General features: G+C 37.4%; 1 protein-coding gene across 2 annotated transcripts in view; it reads right to left on the bottom strand.

Annotated features, from left to right (window-relative positions):
- Nucleotides 1-9208, bottom strand: part of LOC136850701 (testis-expressed protein 2) — a 44790-nt gene extending 35582 nt beyond the window's left edge. The window contains exons 1-2 of one of the 2 annotated variants that reach the window (XM_067124522.1): nt 9069-9208; nt 889-1036 (exon numbers count right to left, since the gene is read on the bottom strand). In XM_067124522.1, coding sequence (XP_066980623.1) covers nt 889-1027 — 139 coding nt within the window. In that variant the 5' untranslated portion in view covers nt 1028-1036; nt 9069-9208. Of the gene's footprint in view, nt 1-888; nt 1037-1183; nt 1331-9068 lie in introns of those variants that run through there. The other variant, XM_067124521.1, reaches the window with a different exon arrangement.
- Between the last annotated feature and the right edge of the window lie 9675 nt (nt 9209-18883).

Here is an 18883-nt window from a genome sequence, read left to right as displayed (position 1 = left end):
AAATCAGGGGAACGTACTTGACCCCTACAAGATGTACAAAGAGTATGAGGGTCAAAGCACGCTTTAGTTAAGTCTCGTATTGCAGCCTTTACTGCAATACCTACAACTTTGAGAGCCTGAATCAGACATTGTTAGTAAGTCACGAGTCAAAGAAAATCTCAAAAATAGTCAAAATCGCTAATGCTAGTCTTCAGTGAAAACCTGACACTATCTAATTGTGCTGATAAGGCTACCATAAAGACAATACTTCACCAATGATTCCAAGATCAAAAGAGAAGAGAAATTCCAAAAAACCGCTGCTGCCAATCACTGTAACCACAGCCATCAGCCGGCAGAAACATAACGAGACCGTAGCTAGGCTGGTTCCTCTCTTACCCCAAAAGTGGGCGGGGTCACTTGTCTAGCCAAAACAGTCTAGCCAAAACAAAAGTAGTGCTACCACTAATTCCAACATTCTAGCTGCCGGTTAACAGAAACTAACAGTTATGTAATTACTTGGTAAGTAGCTTATATAAAACTAAAGATTCACTGTAGAATCTCTTCAGCCCAATGCAGCAATGCTTTCTGCCTTCTGTTAACCCATTCCCTTTGGTTTCTTCTCATCTAGCTGCCTAACTTCTTTGACTTGAACCTTTCCACAATTTTCACCTCACTGAAGAACAAATCCTTTGGGCCAAGCTATGATTATCCAAAACTGACTATTGTCTAATTAAACTTTATATGAACAACACAAGGCAGAATAAGTCAGATAATCAAGCAGATACATAATGTATTATGTACACGTTACGATATAATGTGTAATTCTTTAAAAAGATACACTTGTCTACACAAAAGCTAAATCAAAATCAGCCATAGCAATTACAAGCCTTAAATATTCTATTAACATACCATCTTCTGTATCAGATATCTGTGTTACATTATCTGCTGAGGGATTAAACCTGAAGCTGATACTTGGGACACTCTGTGCTGCTGGTCGTCCTTTGAGCAAGGCTAGGGAGATCTTTGGGCTGCTATCTCGGCCGCTCATTGTTGCAGCCTGAAATACAGTGCATGTATGAATTAGATCATGCTGTAAACAATGCTGGCAATAATTACTAAAAGTTTCCTGTCTTCCACACACAAACATACACTGAGAAACAACACCAGCTATACAAAATCATCTTTAAACTTGAGTAAAGTTTACCTTCAAACTTTCCCACACATTTGGCATAATCATTATGCGCAACAAGCTGATTCAGTGTGCAGTAGTATCCTCTAGCAGCAACTAATATCCTGAACATTCACCGGTACGCAAACAGGTTAGAAATAAATGACTCAACAGCAACAATATCAGTCACAAGCCAAATTAATCCACATCACTCACAGTCACACATAACACATCTTATCACTGGTGAACAAAGAAATACGAAGTACATGTAAAAAAATTGTAAAAACATTTCGCTTCTTTTATCAGATTCTTATCAGCAATTCACTGATATGAAGAGAACCCAAGGTTGCATCTACATAATGCTGAATAATGTATCAAGCGTCCTATAAAAAAACAGTCTGGTTCATTTTCTTTACACTGTACAGTAGTATGCTGTTCCATATATATCATAAAGCTGTTCAGCTGAATTATCAACTAGCCTTTTCACCTGCTATGTGCATATATATTTATAAATGAATGCAAAAAAAAAAGTCTAGATTAAAGTTATCTAAAGACAATCTCCTTTCCTAATTATGTACAAATTAAAAGTGTACAAAAATTAATAATTAATTTGTGATCAAACTTACATAAACTACAATAATGCAACCAGCATTATCCATCTCCATGTACATAACTGAGCAACAAAAAAGAAAATAAGGTGAAAAAAATTTATTGTTTTCTATATTTTAAAGAAATCAAAATTTTTACCATCACATCCTAATAATATTTCCCATGAATTAATGTTAAAACTAAAAAAAAAAAAAAAGTTAAACAAGAGTATTGCATCTTACAGGCAAATTAAATCTTACAGAAACTTTATAATTTCTGTAAGAAAAAAGATCAATCTTACAGAAATTTTATAATTTCTATAAGAAAAAAAGATATCTTAAATATTACATGAAAACATGGTGCAATTGGCAACCAAAATGTGACTAATGAACTGAAAATGTCGGACATAACAAGATAAGTCAAGTGACTACACCTGTAATAATGAACCCAGAGACCTTATAAACCAAAATTCAGAGACCTTATAAACAAAAGACTGTGCTCTTTACCGGCTGCCATTTCAGATCATGGACAGCAGCGCTCCATAGTGGATACAAGCCGCCACCAAAGATGTCAATATGGGTGGTGCATACTGAATTACCTTTGGCATAAATGGTGTATTATTTACCAAATTTACAACTGAGTACAGTACAATATACTTTCAATATACAGTGCAGTATAAACAATTTATGGTAATAATGAGAGAGAGAGAGAGAGAGAGAGAGAGAGAGAGAGAGAGAGAGAGAGAGAGAGAGAGAGAGAGAGAATGTACTGTACGGTACCTGTCCTACAATAGAGCGCAACTGCATATCTACAGATATGTTAATATGTACCACCGTCACAAAGTCTTTCACATGATGGCTTAGCAATACTGAAGGATGACGATGCAAGACAAACATGCTGATGAAGCTTTTGCTGAACAGATGCTAAAGCTTCCACATGAAAACACACGAGCAAACAAGCAACGGAAAATGTTTATTGACCACACAGCATTGTCATTGTTTATTTCCCAATAAGTTCCATACCAAGAGAAGGAGTGGCTGGTCTCAGAACCTTTGTTATGGTACAGGTATAGGAAGTGGAGGGGATAGAAGGAGAAGCTGGGATGCTGGGACCTTTTGTTAAGTACAGTACACTGATATCCATTTGATTTTTTTGCCTTATCATTTCATTAAAAACTGACATATGGAAATACCACCACCATTTCCTTCACTTTCAGGGTACATATCATTAACAGATCAATGCCATAAAAACAGTCCATGAAAGTAATAAACTAATGCAATCCTATCTCATGTAACCTTGTTTTCTGGCAGTTTCTTCTTCAATTTGAATCCACTCCAAGTAACTTTCTGTTAAATCTGGGTGGTATCAATTACACCAACAAATTTTAGAATTAATAATTTGCCTTTTTAAATATACAAACCAAAGCCTTTTATGTAGAAGTATTCCTTATTGCAAGCTGGAATTGGTTGTTGAAACTTGGTAACAAGGTGTCTATAGTTAACTGATAATTTTGAGAAGCAACTGGGGGAATACCCATTTCTCACCTGCCATCACCAAGAAGGGTCAAAGTGAGATGGTTAACAGGAAATACAATAGGTATAAAATCTAGCACCTTTTACGTAGTATTCCTTAGCACAAGCTAGAATCAGTTGTTAAAACTTGGTGTAACAAGGCAGATGATGGTGGTTACCGTGGTGACAGGGGGAATACCATCTCCTTCAGCATTAAAGACAAAGTGGCATGACTGAGGTGGGTAATATGATAAAAGGCTCAAATCTGTATATCTGGGAAAAACACAAATTACTTAAAAAATTTATTTGTTCCTATAAAAAAAAAAATCTTTTACAGAGGAGATTCACTCCTTAGATGGAAGGTCATCTTTGTCTACTAACTGGAAGTTGAAAGGCCACCCAGGTATGTCATGATCCCAGTCACTCAATTGAGCAAAAGGGGAATGATGACTTCTGTAACCACCTACTCGGTCTGGTATAGGGATGCCAAAGCAGTACGGGCCTGAGCCTGAGTTGGGCTGTCTGGAGCCTCGCTCAAGTAAGGAAATGATCAGAGAAGCATGTGCTACCCTCATGTGGGTTGCACAAGTCAGAGAGAAGCTACATCTGGATAATATGAATGATGGTTCAGAATATAGTTCTAAAGCTTCCCTCCTCTTTTGTTGAAGAAAAGAGCAGTAGTAGTCACACTGTCTAAAGCTCTAACACTTGTTGCTTGATAGCATAGCCACCTGCATACTTGCCTAGTCCAACACACACACTCATGACAAGCTGCTGCCCTGAAAAGGGAGGCACAGGGAAGAATGGAGTAACCTTAGCCTCACAATCTCTGCATACCTTTCTGTCTGAAAGGAGCTGGGCACTTACATAACTTGTTAAGCAGCAACCACAGGTACCATAGAAAAGGACTCTGGGAACCTGTGGGTGACATCCCTCTAGGGGGATGGGGTAAAGATGGTCTGATACTTCAGACACCTGGCCCTCATCAGCTGGGTTACTCTGAAATGGAAGGAACAGTTCAACGTCCCCTAACTTCATGTTTCTGCCCAACTTGCATGAATGTCCACTTGTTGGAAGTATTGTAAGATTGTTTGATTCACCACAATCAAGAAAGAAAAGAGGTGCTCCTTGAAACCTGCTACTTGTGTTCAACAGTGCTGGCAAGAGCCCCCACCTCTGTGAAACAGGTAGTCACAAAGTACTTCCGTAGCAAACATGGTTCACACTGGGCACAGAAGCCTTTCATCAGGACCCCTAGTAAAGTTCCACAGAAAGGAAACAAAAACTCATCTTGTCAAAACTGACGACCCATGTGTAAGAGCAATTTCAACCCTCTAAGTACCACATGAATGAAAAGGCTATAATACATGCCAATACACTTCGTACAGTACAGGCAGTTCCCGGTTATTGGCGACCTGGTTATACAGCGCTTGTCTAGTGACGAAAATTGATGATTTTCGGCACTGATATGCTCCGATTTCCACTTATCGGTGCCGATAATTGGGTATTGGCGCTGATACTTATCTAACAGAGGCACTGATCTCTGGTTATCAGCGCTGATAAGCGCTGAAAATCACGGATTTTTGGTTATCAGTGATTTTCACTTATTGTCGCACCATCGGAATGGAACGCCCCGCCAATAACCGGGAACTGCCTGTATGAGGCTTGTCTCAAAGATTCATATGGAGAACAAGTTAGGCTATGGAAGACGAGTCATGTCCCTCCATAGAGGAGGATGCTGAGTGAAGCTCCTTAATGACAAATGCAGCTCACCAAAATAGAGATCTATGCCCTTCAATCTGATAGCCTGATTCAATGCAGTTAACATTTCACCATGGTGACAGAGAGGAACTCCATTCAATGAAGGTAGGTGAAGAGCAAGTGTTCTGCAGAACTTGCATTAAGAGGTTTCTGTTGTCCACAATGCCAGAGTTAGTGCTGTCGGACCATGGACATAAATAATCAAACCTAGTAGTACCAATTGCTAAATAACAATTCGAAGTTTACTTGTGTTCGAAACTGTGGTCCACATTCCCATACACTTTTGTATGATCTGTTGAAACCAGACTAAAAGCTACTGATGAACACTCATGTGAGCTATCATACCCATGCACATCAGGAGTCTTAGACGAATCAGGTATGCACATCAGGAGTCTTAGATGAATCAGGAACATCCAATGTGTCTGTGTGATTCCAAGTACACAACTCATCATGATAACAGTGCCATAATAATGCAGCGAAATTCCAAATTCCAAACATGAATCCTCAGTTGCATGCACACATTCCAAGGACCATGTAAAAGTACATAGAGAGTTCTGGATGCACCAGACACCGGTACCTTTTGGTAGTGACTTGTCAGACGTGAACCTCATGTCTGCACCACAAGGTTTGTACATCGGGGACCTGTCACATACAAACAATCCATGGATCATATACACACCAAGCTAGACAACAGTGCCAAGTCTTCTCTGCATAGCTTGGCAGAAGAAAAACAGTGAAAGAGTCAGAGACACTCCTCATTTTGCAAAATAACCATAGAGATACAGGTTCATGAACACACTTGGAGAACCCTGCTAACCCTACCTATGGCAGACAACCCACCCACAGGTGAGCAATTGCTGTTGCCATCCCTTGAAAAAAGAAGACACTCACTCGGAGTCTGATAAAACGTCTTGTTAGAGGACTTCTGAAATCTTCTCTTCTTCCTACCATGGAATAAAAAAAGGCAGAAAAAGATGAGGAGGAAAGAGAGGATGAGCTTGAAGACAAGGAGGAAGAGGAAGAAAATAGACACTTCATCTTATTGCATTTGGTCTCACTCTCCTTGACTTCAGCAGATGTATCAAAAGTAGGGAGCAGCATCAGACTCTTCTCTATGTACCTGGGGAAAAGTATGAACAAGAAAAGAATCCCAAACACTTATTTACAAGCACGCTCACAGAACCCAGAAATGCTAGCTACTTGACCACGTTGGTTGGTAAGGGAGGATAACTCCTGTAACCACCCGTACATCTTGGTACATGTGAAGTTAAGGCTTACAGGACCTAGTCCCAGAGCTTAACTTTCTTGTAGCCCAACTGTAGAGAAACTGGAAGAGCCAGAGTTCCCCATGTATGACAGGAAGACCAGCTTGCAACTTAGCAATTCTGTCTTATCCTACTTAGACCCACTGTAATAGTTAGCAGAAAGACTGTCTTAAACAAGATATTCCAGTCCAAAGCCTCCCTCAGGTGCTTTTACAGCAGCTGGGTGAGACTAAGCTCTTGAGCACTGGTCACATTCCACTCAAGAGGTCTCAGTGTGTGGGGTGGACAAGACTGATCAAAGGTCCTAAAGGGTAAGAAGAACTCAACTATTGCACAGTGATCCCTTCAGCAGGAACACATCTTTATGATTTTCATTGGTTGTTTTTATCTGATGCTTTCATTCTGGTTTTGACAGTTACTCTTGACCCATGTGTGTATGTATACTTATTACAAGCCTTTCTTTGTCCAAGAAGCTAAGAAATAATGTAGCCTATCCAATGTCACAGAGAGAGTTAATAGTTTTTATCAACGCAGCTCATTCTGAAACTAGAGGAACACAGTACAACTTTCCTAATAGTTTCTAAGACAAATCTGATATTCATTCTTTTAATAAATACTAAGTTCACTTTTTTTCAAGTTACCTGCCCTACTTGAGCATGCGTTATGGCAATTCTTCCTCCAGCCTGGGTAAAGTTACTCTTCAGTCATGTGAGTGTGTGTGTCTATATCTGCTACCATTTCTCTGACATAGTCTATCAAGCATCAAAAAGGAAGTTTTTCAACTTTCAACAAAAGTCCATTCTAAAAATAGTGAAATAAAGTTTTCCGTTACGTTTTATAATGGGCACCTGATGCATCTGATATTCATTCTTATTATAAATTCTTGGCTATCCAATTTTATCGCAATATCTAACAAAGACTGAGAACTCCAGTTAAGAAGCTATACCTTTAAGGTCAGGTTAGTATGGTACAGCCCAAGTCCTAAGTTATTACAGTTTGGTTACTGTATATTTGTTTTCACAGATTTTCATTATGGAGAGGAATGAAAACCAATATAACATTCATCAGCATCACATAAGAAACTTGCATACTGTTTTCCTTAAATATCAGTTCTCTAAACATATTGGATTTTTTTTTTGCTTTGTTCTTTACTCTTTTATATGCTTCGTACAATGGATGCTACAGTAAAACCTATCTCAAATTTACTGTTTATACGATACCTACTGTTTATGTTTCAATGCTCACACCATGCTGGGCCGGTAATTAACCTGGTGTTCCCGAGAGTTTGCTTGTATATTAAAGGGAAAATTTTTCCACTTGTATAAACCATATTTCACCAGTTTTAGAATGTTAGGCTAAATTGAAACAGTAGAACCAAGCAAGAGCTCTGCATCGGGTATTACTTTGGAAATTGATTTTTCCCATAGTATTTTGGCTACTTAAGAATTTACTGTTATTTTTTTTCAGTCAACTGTAATTAACCTCAGAGGTTCTACGCTGGCCATCCTGGAATGTTACTGCACGTGCACGGTGTTATTGGGGAGCTTTTGGTAAAAAGTGGAGTGTCCTTCACCAGGGGGGGATCCAGTGACTAAGTAACACAGCCTGCTAGGTTAGGTTTGGTTAGGGTATGTTAGGTTAGTACAGTTCCTTTTATAATAGGTTTCCTTAGTCAATCTCTTCTTGAACATGTCTCCCTAATGAATTTCACACGTGGAACCATTCAATAACAACAACATGGCAATCCGGTCTTTCTCCCAACGATTTCCCCCCCCAAAACCTCACATTCCCAAAGGGTCCCTAACCATGTTGGGTAAAGATGGGTTAATAGTAATTGACAAACAATAAACACCACCACCTCCTTCATCTGCAACACTAAAAGTATGGGAAAATCAGATTTCCAAGGTAATAGTCAGTGCGGAGCTCTTGCTTAGAAATACCATTCTAATATTTACTGACCAGCTGTTACCAACTGTGGTCACCGAGATAAGTTTGTCAGAAGCCTGAAACAGGGAGAACTCAAAACTCTCTGGGTTTCCCAAAATTGTTGAACAAAAATACACCAAACCACTATTAAAAAACAAATATACACAAAAAGTTCAACAAGAGAGACATGCTTCTGGCAAAATTAATTAATTTCAAATGCTTAAGTTGTTACAAATCATCCTGGGCCTAAGCTTGCCTACTGCCACCTACTTTGTAGCTGAACCTATATGCATGGAAAAGTCTTGACGTAGATGAAGTCTAAGCAATTAGGCTACGCTTGTCAGCTCTCTGAAGTAGTAGACTAGGATACAACTACCACTAGCCTAGTTGAGTAACTACTGTAGTAACAATAACAAAAACACAGAATCGCCACGGTAAAATGGAAATAAAGAATTATATACTTAATCATGAGTAAAGGCGAAATTAGTCAACATGGTTTGAAATTAACTATTTCCGAAAACAATAAGGAATTCAATGGCCGTATTGTTTATTGCCTTCGCTTTGACGTTCACTGTAACATCGCACATAGCAATCGTCTATGCTTGTGGGAATAGAATTATATACTTCATGAAGGTTAAAGGCAATTTTGTAAACTACGTCTATAATTAACTGTCTCCAAAATCAATGTGGAATTTAATGGCGGTAATGTTTACTATCTACACTATTGCGTCCACTGTAACATTCTATGCTAGGAATGATTTGCCTTATCATCATGGAACAATCGACTCCTTAATATCGTCTCGTTTACGTTCCCTACTCGTAAACGAAACGTTAGTGCACACTTATCTACTGAACACAAAATCAAATTACCGTTTTCAAGCGTCCTCAGAGTAGAGACATAATTGAAGGGTGGTGCAATACTAACGGGACTGAGACTTGTCACGACGACGGAGAACTCTCAGCTACTTGCGATGACAACAGACGACATAAACTATGACGTCATAGATCACCATAACATTGTTTAAAAATATTTTAATGGCATAATAAATTGGTTGAATAAATATTTTTTATATTTAAAATAAGAATTTTCTATTATAATGTCACAATTTTACAAATTACCCTTGTTTCTGGGTTAAAATTATACCAAAATTCTTCAAGAATTTCCAATTCCATTTAATATTTTAAGGGCATAATAAATTGGGTGGGGAAATATTGATTTATGTGTAAGATAACACATTTATAATATACAGTAACAATTTTACCAGTTGTTATTGTATTGGGTTTATAATTATACCAAAATTCTTCCAAAATTTCTATTTACAAAACTTGATTTCCTATTCAGCCACACAGAGAGATGCGGTAGTTATTGTTTCTCATTTCCACGCAGCGGACGAGGGACTTGCGCACATGCCCGTTTATATTTTCATAAAATTCATACATGTCAGTTATTAGTACTTCTGCGGGTTTTTTTTTTAATCTGCATAAATTCTTCCGTACTATTCTTTTAGAGAAAGCGAATAATGCACAGCAAGACAGCTAACTAAAATAAGTTTATGTAGTTGTCAATATTTTAAGGCTCTGAATCATTAAACAGTTGCCCTCATTACTATTTTGATGTTTGTGGACCCTAAACAATATTTACAGAGGGTGGTATAGATGGGTTTCCGGAGTGTTGCCATGAATGTATATTTTTCACTAGGAACTAGTTTCCTCTAGTAGGGCGACTCAAGGAAAAAGCAAAACGGCAGCCACTGTTGTGCCCATCCTTTAACGGCTGAATCGAGGATGAAATAACTGCCAGAAAAACTTCCATAGCACCAGCCAGTTCATTTTCCTACATAAAAGATTCACCAGCAGTGTCGACCTTTTCACACTGCTTGTAGGCACTCTTGCACTTATTGAATAATCAGACCCTTCCACTTCAACACCTCTTATACCCCGCCTATCCAGCCTCTCTCTCTCTCTCTCTCTCTCTCTCTCTCTCTCTCTCTCTCTCTCTCTCTCTCTCTCTCTCTCCTGCTATTTTCCAATGATTCAGAATTATGCAGTTTAACTTTTTCTTCCAACTGGAACAAATTATTCTGAAATCTTATCATTCCTTCGAATGGATATGTGAAATTGCTCATTATCAAAGAATGTAACCTTGTTTCTGTTGCTATACAGTTACTGATGAATTGCATACAAATGAGTTTTTTTCTGTAACTGGCAAGTCATTTCTCTCAAATAAGTGGCTCAGAGAGAGGAGACATTAGCCAGTGCAACAGTAACCCTGTAATTGCTGAATCACAAATTTACCCGAGATATTTTCTCGGTAGTGCGGATATGGTTTATCTTCGGGCAACGGGTGAAAATAACAAACAAAAAAAGTTTTAATTTCGCTATATGAATTTATAATTGCTTTGTTAAAATGGAATCAGTTGTGCTTAAGGTCTTCAGTGTCTTTGCAAATGTTGTTGAAATGTTTGCAAGTTAGTGTATTAGTCCATTCCCAAATATACCTTCACAATTATACAATTCTCTGTCATTGCAACATGAAAGTTTCTTACCTTTATAAAAATCCATGGGATTTACAAGAGAGAAAAAAAACCCAACTTCTGGCCCTTTGTGACCTGCTAAGATGGGCAAGTGTCAACTGTCAATGCCAGAAGTACTGCCGTTATATGAAAGATGAGGTCATGCACATGGCAGTCCGAACAGTAGAGAAAGTGAGTCATTTCCTCTGTCTGGTGTTCGGTCCTCAGCAAGATTTTGTTGTTTTTAAACAGAAGTAAAATGTACCTTATAATCTTGCTAGATCATTTAAATTTTATGGCAATGTGAGAACATACAAATTAACCCTCTTCTATTGAAGTTTCTATTGTTTGTTTTAAAACAAGCGAATAAAACCATTTAAATGGAGGGATGAACGAGCGTCGCCTGGCCGCTCGCACGGTTCGCAAAAGGGGTGTAGTCCTATGCTAAGAAACTATCAAATTCCAGGCAAATGATGAAGCTGTAGACGTACGTACATGCCATGAAAAACTGACAGCCTGTTATTAGGAAAAGACGTTGCATTAGGAAAAGAAGTTGTAGTAAGAGGAACGACAATCGCCTTGCCAATGTCGTCAAGAAATAAGTCAGGTTTATAGTTATATCTAAAGAAATTACAATGATAATCTGAAAACCAAAGTACAAGAAATAACGCAACTTCGTCGATGGTGGACCACGTTAAGATCTCTCGCTTCATAGCTATTAAGTCTACATTGCTGGGTAACACATTAACTAACCCTAATGTGTTACCTTATATGTGTCGCTTTATATAGAGTTTTTAAGACCCAACCGTCTTCAGTTGAGGTTCACCTCCCTGGTATCCGTTTCCTTTAGACGCCTACAGGATATGGTTTTCACCCTGAGGATATGAAAAAATGGGTCCTAATTTATTCAGAAAGATGGTTAGAGAAATTATGGGTGGGGTTTCCTAATTTTATAGAAAGACAATTGAGGTTCTTTTGCCTGTATTCAGCACATTCTATCGTTTTTGTTTTATATATACCGTTTTTCCGGTTGGGAAAAGATAGGATGGTAAGATGTCTATCCTAAAAGGTTGCATCAGTGCTGAATGCTGATAGCTATAATTAAAGGCCACTCTCCTACCTTCCAATTCCAATACTCTCTAAGGTTGCCCTTATATAGGTACTGAATCTAAACACTTATTTTCGGACACTGTAGGCTTACAAGAAACCTTACGTACAGTCCAGACTTGTTCACATTGATTTTCAAACTAAGTTAATCTTGGTCAGCAATAAGGTTCTCATAAATTTAAACCCTGTGCCTCAGTTATCGGAGGTTATTAAAGGTTTGGAACGCAAAGCGACTAATATTGGAGAGTTGTTGACGATGTTAAAGTAAACGACCCAAGGTATTTCATGTTTGGCGCTCCACGGGGATGTTAGGGACATTTTTGGGTAACTTCTAGTGCAACCAGTACCTTGGGCTGTGAGTCGTGACATAACCTAAGGGTATTTCCTCTAGGGCCAACTTTTCTAGCTAGTGGCCTATAGGCCTATGTACGAAGGATGTAGACACTTTTGGTTCGAGTCTTCGAGGTTCAGGACGGTATGCAACATTCTTTAGGATCGACAAGATAATCTATGGGTAATCCTGCTCTGGAAAAGCCTCTCTCGCTACTAGCTAGCCAACGAAATATCGAATTGAATTGAAATGAATACAGACTTTAGGCCAAAGGCCTAAGATGTCATTCAGCGCTGAAACGGAAATTGACAGTGAAAGGTTTGAAAGGTGTAACAGGAGTAAAACCTCTCAGTTGCACTATGAATCAATTGTTAGGAGAGAGTGGAAAGTAAGATAGAAGAAAGAGGATACGAAAGGAGGTACAATAAAAGAACGAAAGGGGTTGCAGCTAGGGTCCAAAGGCGCAAAGAACCTCAAGTAATGCTACAGTACACCGCACGAGGTGCACTGACGGCGCTAGCCCTCTAGGGGTCCAACGAAATGCAGAGTGAATGTGCCTTGATCAAGCAAGTCCAAACGTGGCAGTTTTTACGAGGAGACTATCGTCTTTCCTCTCTCTTATATTACCTCCATTTTTCATTCTAACTATAACTGGTGTTACATTGAGCTCCAACCTTTCCTGTTTTCATTATGATAAATTATGGTATATAATGCTATCAGAAAACTGGGCATGTTGTTATTCTGTAAGATCTTATATTCACAGAAATAATGGTCCTGCTGCCACATACTTCAGATCTACGAAAATGCTATTATTGATTTTTTTTTTTTTTTTGCATGCCTGTATCATCGAAGAGCTTTGTCCTTCGGAACTTGGCTCGAGGTGGCTGTTTCCTTTTTCCAGTCATGATAATTATAATCCAGAACATTACCTATAGATGTGTTTGGTTTTCTTCCATCAGCGTCTTTAGTGCTTGGGCTTGCTTGCACGCAAATAATTGTGTCGACAGTCTGTCGACGTGCCACGTCATTACACTGCCCCATACCAGGAGCCTTTCATTCCCACTTATTTGTGCAACCGCTTTCCTGGCCACGTTATTGATTTGGTGCTCGTAAGTTCAAGAGAGGCTGTTCTGTATCGGCATTGGTTGATACAGTAACTTAGAGAACCATGGATCATCATCTTACATGGCTGCACTAATGTTGTTTTCATGTGCATATATCAGTTTGTTGAGTTGTCTTGATTCTCTGGTTATTTTCTTCAGTTTTTTTTTTCTCATGCGCATTCTATTCTGTCAAAGCCCACTGTGTGAATTAATGGACTTCGGTTAATAAAGATTACGCTAAAATAACAATTGAACGACCCTTAGTTTTCCTTGTTCAAGTTTTTAATATTATTTAGAATTAAGATGAACATCAAACAAGATTAACTGAGACTAAACGAGTTCCTGAGGGTGCCTGAAAATGGCAAGAAATCGTTGTTATCAAAAACCTCTACGCGTAAAAAGCAAATCTTCCATCCTCCAGACCAGTGATTCTCATGCGGGGGATGGGGATTTCCCACCCTAGGGTGGAATTTCAGTTTCAGGGGGGGAATTGTAACCAAGGATATTTAGTATTATATGCATATTATTTGGAATGCACTTTTTGAGGCAGACAATTTTGGAAAGGGGGCGGGGCGAATGGCATTCTGACATATGGTGAAAGGGTGCACGGGCCAAAAAAAAAAAGGTTGAGAACCACTGCTCCAGGCCATCAGGCGTGATTGTTTTTCTCCCTCGCCTCAGCTTATAGTCCAATTATCTTAGCCATTGTCATTGATTCTCCTCATAATGAATATCAGTGAAGCATAGTTTTACGATAGGTTCGTCCCTTTCTCTGCAATTTCTTCGAGTCGATTTCTATCCGCCTACGGTTTGGTCCCTTCACTTTTCTAGTGTGTCATTTGGAATTCCCTTTATGTATCAGAACCTCTCGGCGTTCGTTTTCTTATTACCGACCCGTGCATTTTATCATAAGAAATTGCTCGTACTTGTTCAGCAATAATTAGGTGTTCACTGGCCTTTGTATCTTCTCACAGCATGTTAAATTTCGCAGTGAATTCAGTCTCAAGTCCGTAAGTTAGAGTGTTGTTTGCGCCCCGATACCGCTATCGTTGTTATTGTTGTCGTTTATCTTCATTGTGTTTGAATTAGATTCTGTAATCAAAACACGACTTGCTTTCTCCCGTAAGTATTATCCTGTGTATCCTCTGGGATATCCTCTCTTATTTTTCAATGTAGCCGATTCTTAGTGATATACTATCATTTTCTATGAACAATCTGGCCTCTTTTGATGAAAACGTCTTATTTGTTCATGTGTGAGTAATCAGATATCCTCAGTGCGTCTTCTCTCCAGGGCAAGTTGACTAGGACGCATATAGCTGAACCCAGCCAGTTATGACTTCTCATCACTTCGACATTCAGAATGGACTCCCCGTTTAAAAGCAAATGCCATAAGTTGTCACAGAAGTATTGAGAGTCTTTCCTGGTCTCTGTATCTTATCGTATAATCTGCTTTAACTATTTCATCTCTACATGGTAACCTACTTTACTCTTCCTTTTAGTCCCACCTTTTATACTAGTTTCATTTATGGCCCACTGTTATTTTCTTTATTGTTGTGTGGATTTTCTCTATAATAATAATAATAATAATAATAATAATAATAATAATAATAATAATAATAATAATAATAATAATAATAATAATAGGTGATAGACATAGTAGTTATGTTGTCTGGCAGGTATGAAAGCCTACACAGTTGCTTACCAAAGGCCTATAACTGAATATCAGAAATACTGAAGATAGTGAAAGATAGTGTTGGGGAGAGGAGCGGTAGCTTGGTCTTATTGAAGAAGATGCTGTAGATAGGAAAGAAGAATGATAAAAATATTGGAACGCCAAAAATTCTGGCAAATGAAAGTTTGTTTGTTCTATGAACCTGTGGATGGAGCAGTTAAATAACGCAAAGAAAACAGAAGTTTAGTCATAAAAGCAAAGGTTTATCAAGCAAAAACGGTGTAACTTGTTGGTTGCGAGTTATTCATTTAATGTCCTAAATTTTTCCGCCTTCAGCTACTGTTCGTCAACACTTGTTACTGAATCAACAAGAATAGCTCAATCGGAATTAATATGCTTATCCTCTTCCGCGTCTGCAGTGTATAAATGCCTAAGGTATGAATGGTTCTCATACACAACAAACAAATTATTTCAAAATGTGCTAGTGTTTGTATCCATACGAACATAAATGTATACCAGTATATGTTTTTAGATAACAGCTAATTCCTATAAGAGAGGTGGCTATAATAATCGATCTCTTTCTATTCACACACACACATACTGTATATGTATATATATATATATATATATATATATATATATATATATATATATATATATATATATATATATATATATATATATATATATATATATATAATCAACCCAAAATCACGTATGGAACAGAAATAGGTTTCTGACTCATCAGGATCAGGCAGGTCTTTCAATTGAAAGACGAGACCGCTGCCAACCAAGCCACACAAGTCAAAACGCTCTTTGGTTGGCAGCGGTCTCGTCTTTCAATTGAAAGACCTGATTGATCTGATATATATATATATATATATATATATATATATATATATATATATATATATATATATATATATATATATATATATATATATATATATGTGTGTGTGTGTGTGTGTGTGTGTGTGTGTGTGTGTGTTGAGCATGCGTAACCTCTATCACAAGAATTTAAATGTGATATAAAGTACAAATAGAGTATGTGGCAAGAAGAAAGTGAAACAACTGAGCGCAAGATCTTTCGCCTTCATTCTAAGTGATTCTCATGAAAATTACGTTCGATAAAAAAAAAAAAAACATATGAAAAAGACTCTGTTGTACATGAAATACTAAGACTAAAGGTATATAAAACCGCTGGAGCGCAGACAAAGGTCGTTATATTTGTGGCTGATCTTCAGATAAGGAACAAATGTCACAGGCTAATTCAGGAGTAACCAAGGAGAGGTTTATGACATGAACAATCACCACCTACTTGAGCTTTTCTTCTAGTTATTTTCGAATATTGTACGTAGACTGATATATATATATATATATATATATATATATATATATATATATATATATATATATATATATATTTATAAAGTATGTGTATATTATCCCATTGTAAGGCTAAGAAACATTGATTACAGATATTTATCCTCAAAAGATTGGTTTCTAAACTGAAAGCAAAAACTGGAAAGAGACAAAGTTGGCTTAAAGGAGATGGACAGGCAGGTGGGAAGAGACTAAAATGAACGAATGAATAGCAAAATACGGAAAGTATTGCAGCCAAGGACGCTGCCTAACTGTGCTCGGAAACAAGCGGATGTAAAATTGACGTACTTCGAAAATTCCTAAAAAATCAGTTATAAGCTGTAGAGCTGTGAAACCTCGCCGTTATGTTAGGTAGTGCCTTAAAATAGATCTTCATGCAGTAAATGTTGAATTAGGAAAGACAGAGAGGCGATCGCTATAAACCCACAAACTCGGCTCCTGATGACAAATGTAGTAATGTTGCTGCTTTGTAGTTCTTGGTAAATTAACTGGGCTAACGTTTATTCTTTAACATTTCTTTATAGAATATTGCAAAGCTGTCCATTATACCTGATAACGATTGCGTGTGATGAATTCTTTATGACATGCTTGATGACTATGAAAGTTTAAGAACACAGCTGACGTAAAGTGTATTGAAGACTGTTTTAGACTCACCCTGCTCAGAACTGCTAGAGTTTCAAAACCCCACCGAACCGCTGACAGCCTTGCATCTTTTAAGACACTGAACACATGTTGAGGCTGAATTATTCATTTAGTCACCATCAACTCCAGTGTGTCAATTTGATTCTTGCATGTTTTTTTTTTTTTTTTTTTTTTTTTGCCGGACAATTTAGACACTAACTTTGACTAGTCGCAAAACAGATTCACTACATGTTCTCCCACAACACAGCTCGGGTTTAGAGGAACGGTTTAGATGCGATCAGTTAGATACCGTTGTCTCAGCTGTTTCTAAGCAATGAACTAGGGAGTTGGTAGTCAGTCGGCTGTGGCGGGTTGCAGCAAGGGTATATGAGGAAATGGAGAACAATCTACCCTATTCCAAAATAACTGCTGAGAATCGGAAGGGTAATACATGAAGCCATTAATTACAAAAGAAAAATTCTATTTATCGACATATATATATATATATATATATATATATATATATATATATATATATATATATATATGTGTGTGTGTGTGTGTGTGTGTGTGTGTATATATATATATATATATATATATATATATATATATATATATATATATATATATATATATATATATACTTATATACATGTGTGTGTACAGTTAATCAGGAAGCCACATTCGGTTATCATGTACCTCAATTTTGATTGACATGACACTAACTGAACATTGCTCAGAAACATTATTATTACAAATGAGCAACATCATTAAAATATAAAAATATGAAAACGTATCTCTAAGAAAAATATAGCTAATTTACGACGATTTACTCATCCCCATTTTGGCAATATCTATCTCATGAAAGAAGTGGATCACAATATTGCCAGGCAATTCTCCACGGCGACTAATGAAGAACATTATTCTCAATGCAGAGCCAGTAAGAAGGTCAACCTTGCATCCCAGTATAGCCCAGGCATTTGAGGGAACTAGAACAGAAAGAAAGTACGGTATGAAATTTCTTCATCAGAGTTGCAGCTTCCCGGAATTTCTTAAAATACAGTAACTTGAGTAATTACCGCAAGGTGACATAAAAAAAAAAGAGATCTAAGCTATAACTGATAATTATATCAAGATAGAAGACTTACTGATTTACGATAAAAGCCAACGAAAAACATACAAAAGTGAATGGACTGACGGATAGAAAATATACAATGAAATAAGATAAATGAACAAAAAAGATTGTTGAAAACAATAGCATCACAGTAGATAAAAGAACAAAAGATACTATTTTTATAATACAATCCAAACTCAAAATGCTGGACCTGAAAGTTAATTCAGGTGAAAATACATTCATCAGTTGCTTGATCTTAAAAAAAAAAAAAAAAAAAACACACACACGCACAATGGTTAAGAAGACGACCACTGTAAAGAATAAAGAACGATGCCAGACCCAAGACACTTTTATTATGTAAGAGTAGAGAAGTGTGCTCACTTGGAGTTCAGTCTAAGCGATTAAATCAATATGTACGAATAGCTCGTGATGTCATTCAGTCACCATGTGCATTTAAACAGATAAGAGGTTTTGATCATCTACGTTTCAAAGTTGATTTATTCAGGCACCATTAAATGAATATCCTTGAACTGGTGAGACTTACAATCAGTGTTGTTAAGCTATTTGTTAACTAAACAAAACTTTCGGGTTGTCTTCCAGATAACCAACGTTTTGGTTATTTTGAAATGGTAATTTTAGTTTTCTGTAAAACTATTGTGACGGCTGTGTCCGTCCATCCTCAGATCTTAAAAACTACTGAGGCTAGAGGGCTGCAAATTGATATGTTGATCATCCACCCTCCAATCATCAAACATACCAAATTGCTAATTTGGCCCTCTGGCCTCAGTAGTTTTTATTTTATTTAAGGTTAAAGTTAGCCATGATCATGCTTCTGGCACTG

This window comes from Macrobrachium rosenbergii, chromosome 22 (genome assembly GCF_040412425.1).
Source record: "Macrobrachium rosenbergii isolate ZJJX-2024 chromosome 22, ASM4041242v1, whole genome shotgun sequence".
Classification (NCBI taxonomy): Eukaryota; Metazoa; Arthropoda; class Malacostraca; order Decapoda; family Palaemonidae; genus Macrobrachium; species Macrobrachium rosenbergii.
Note: the sequence above shows the minus strand (reverse complement) of the source record. Positions and strands in the feature narration are given on the sequence as shown.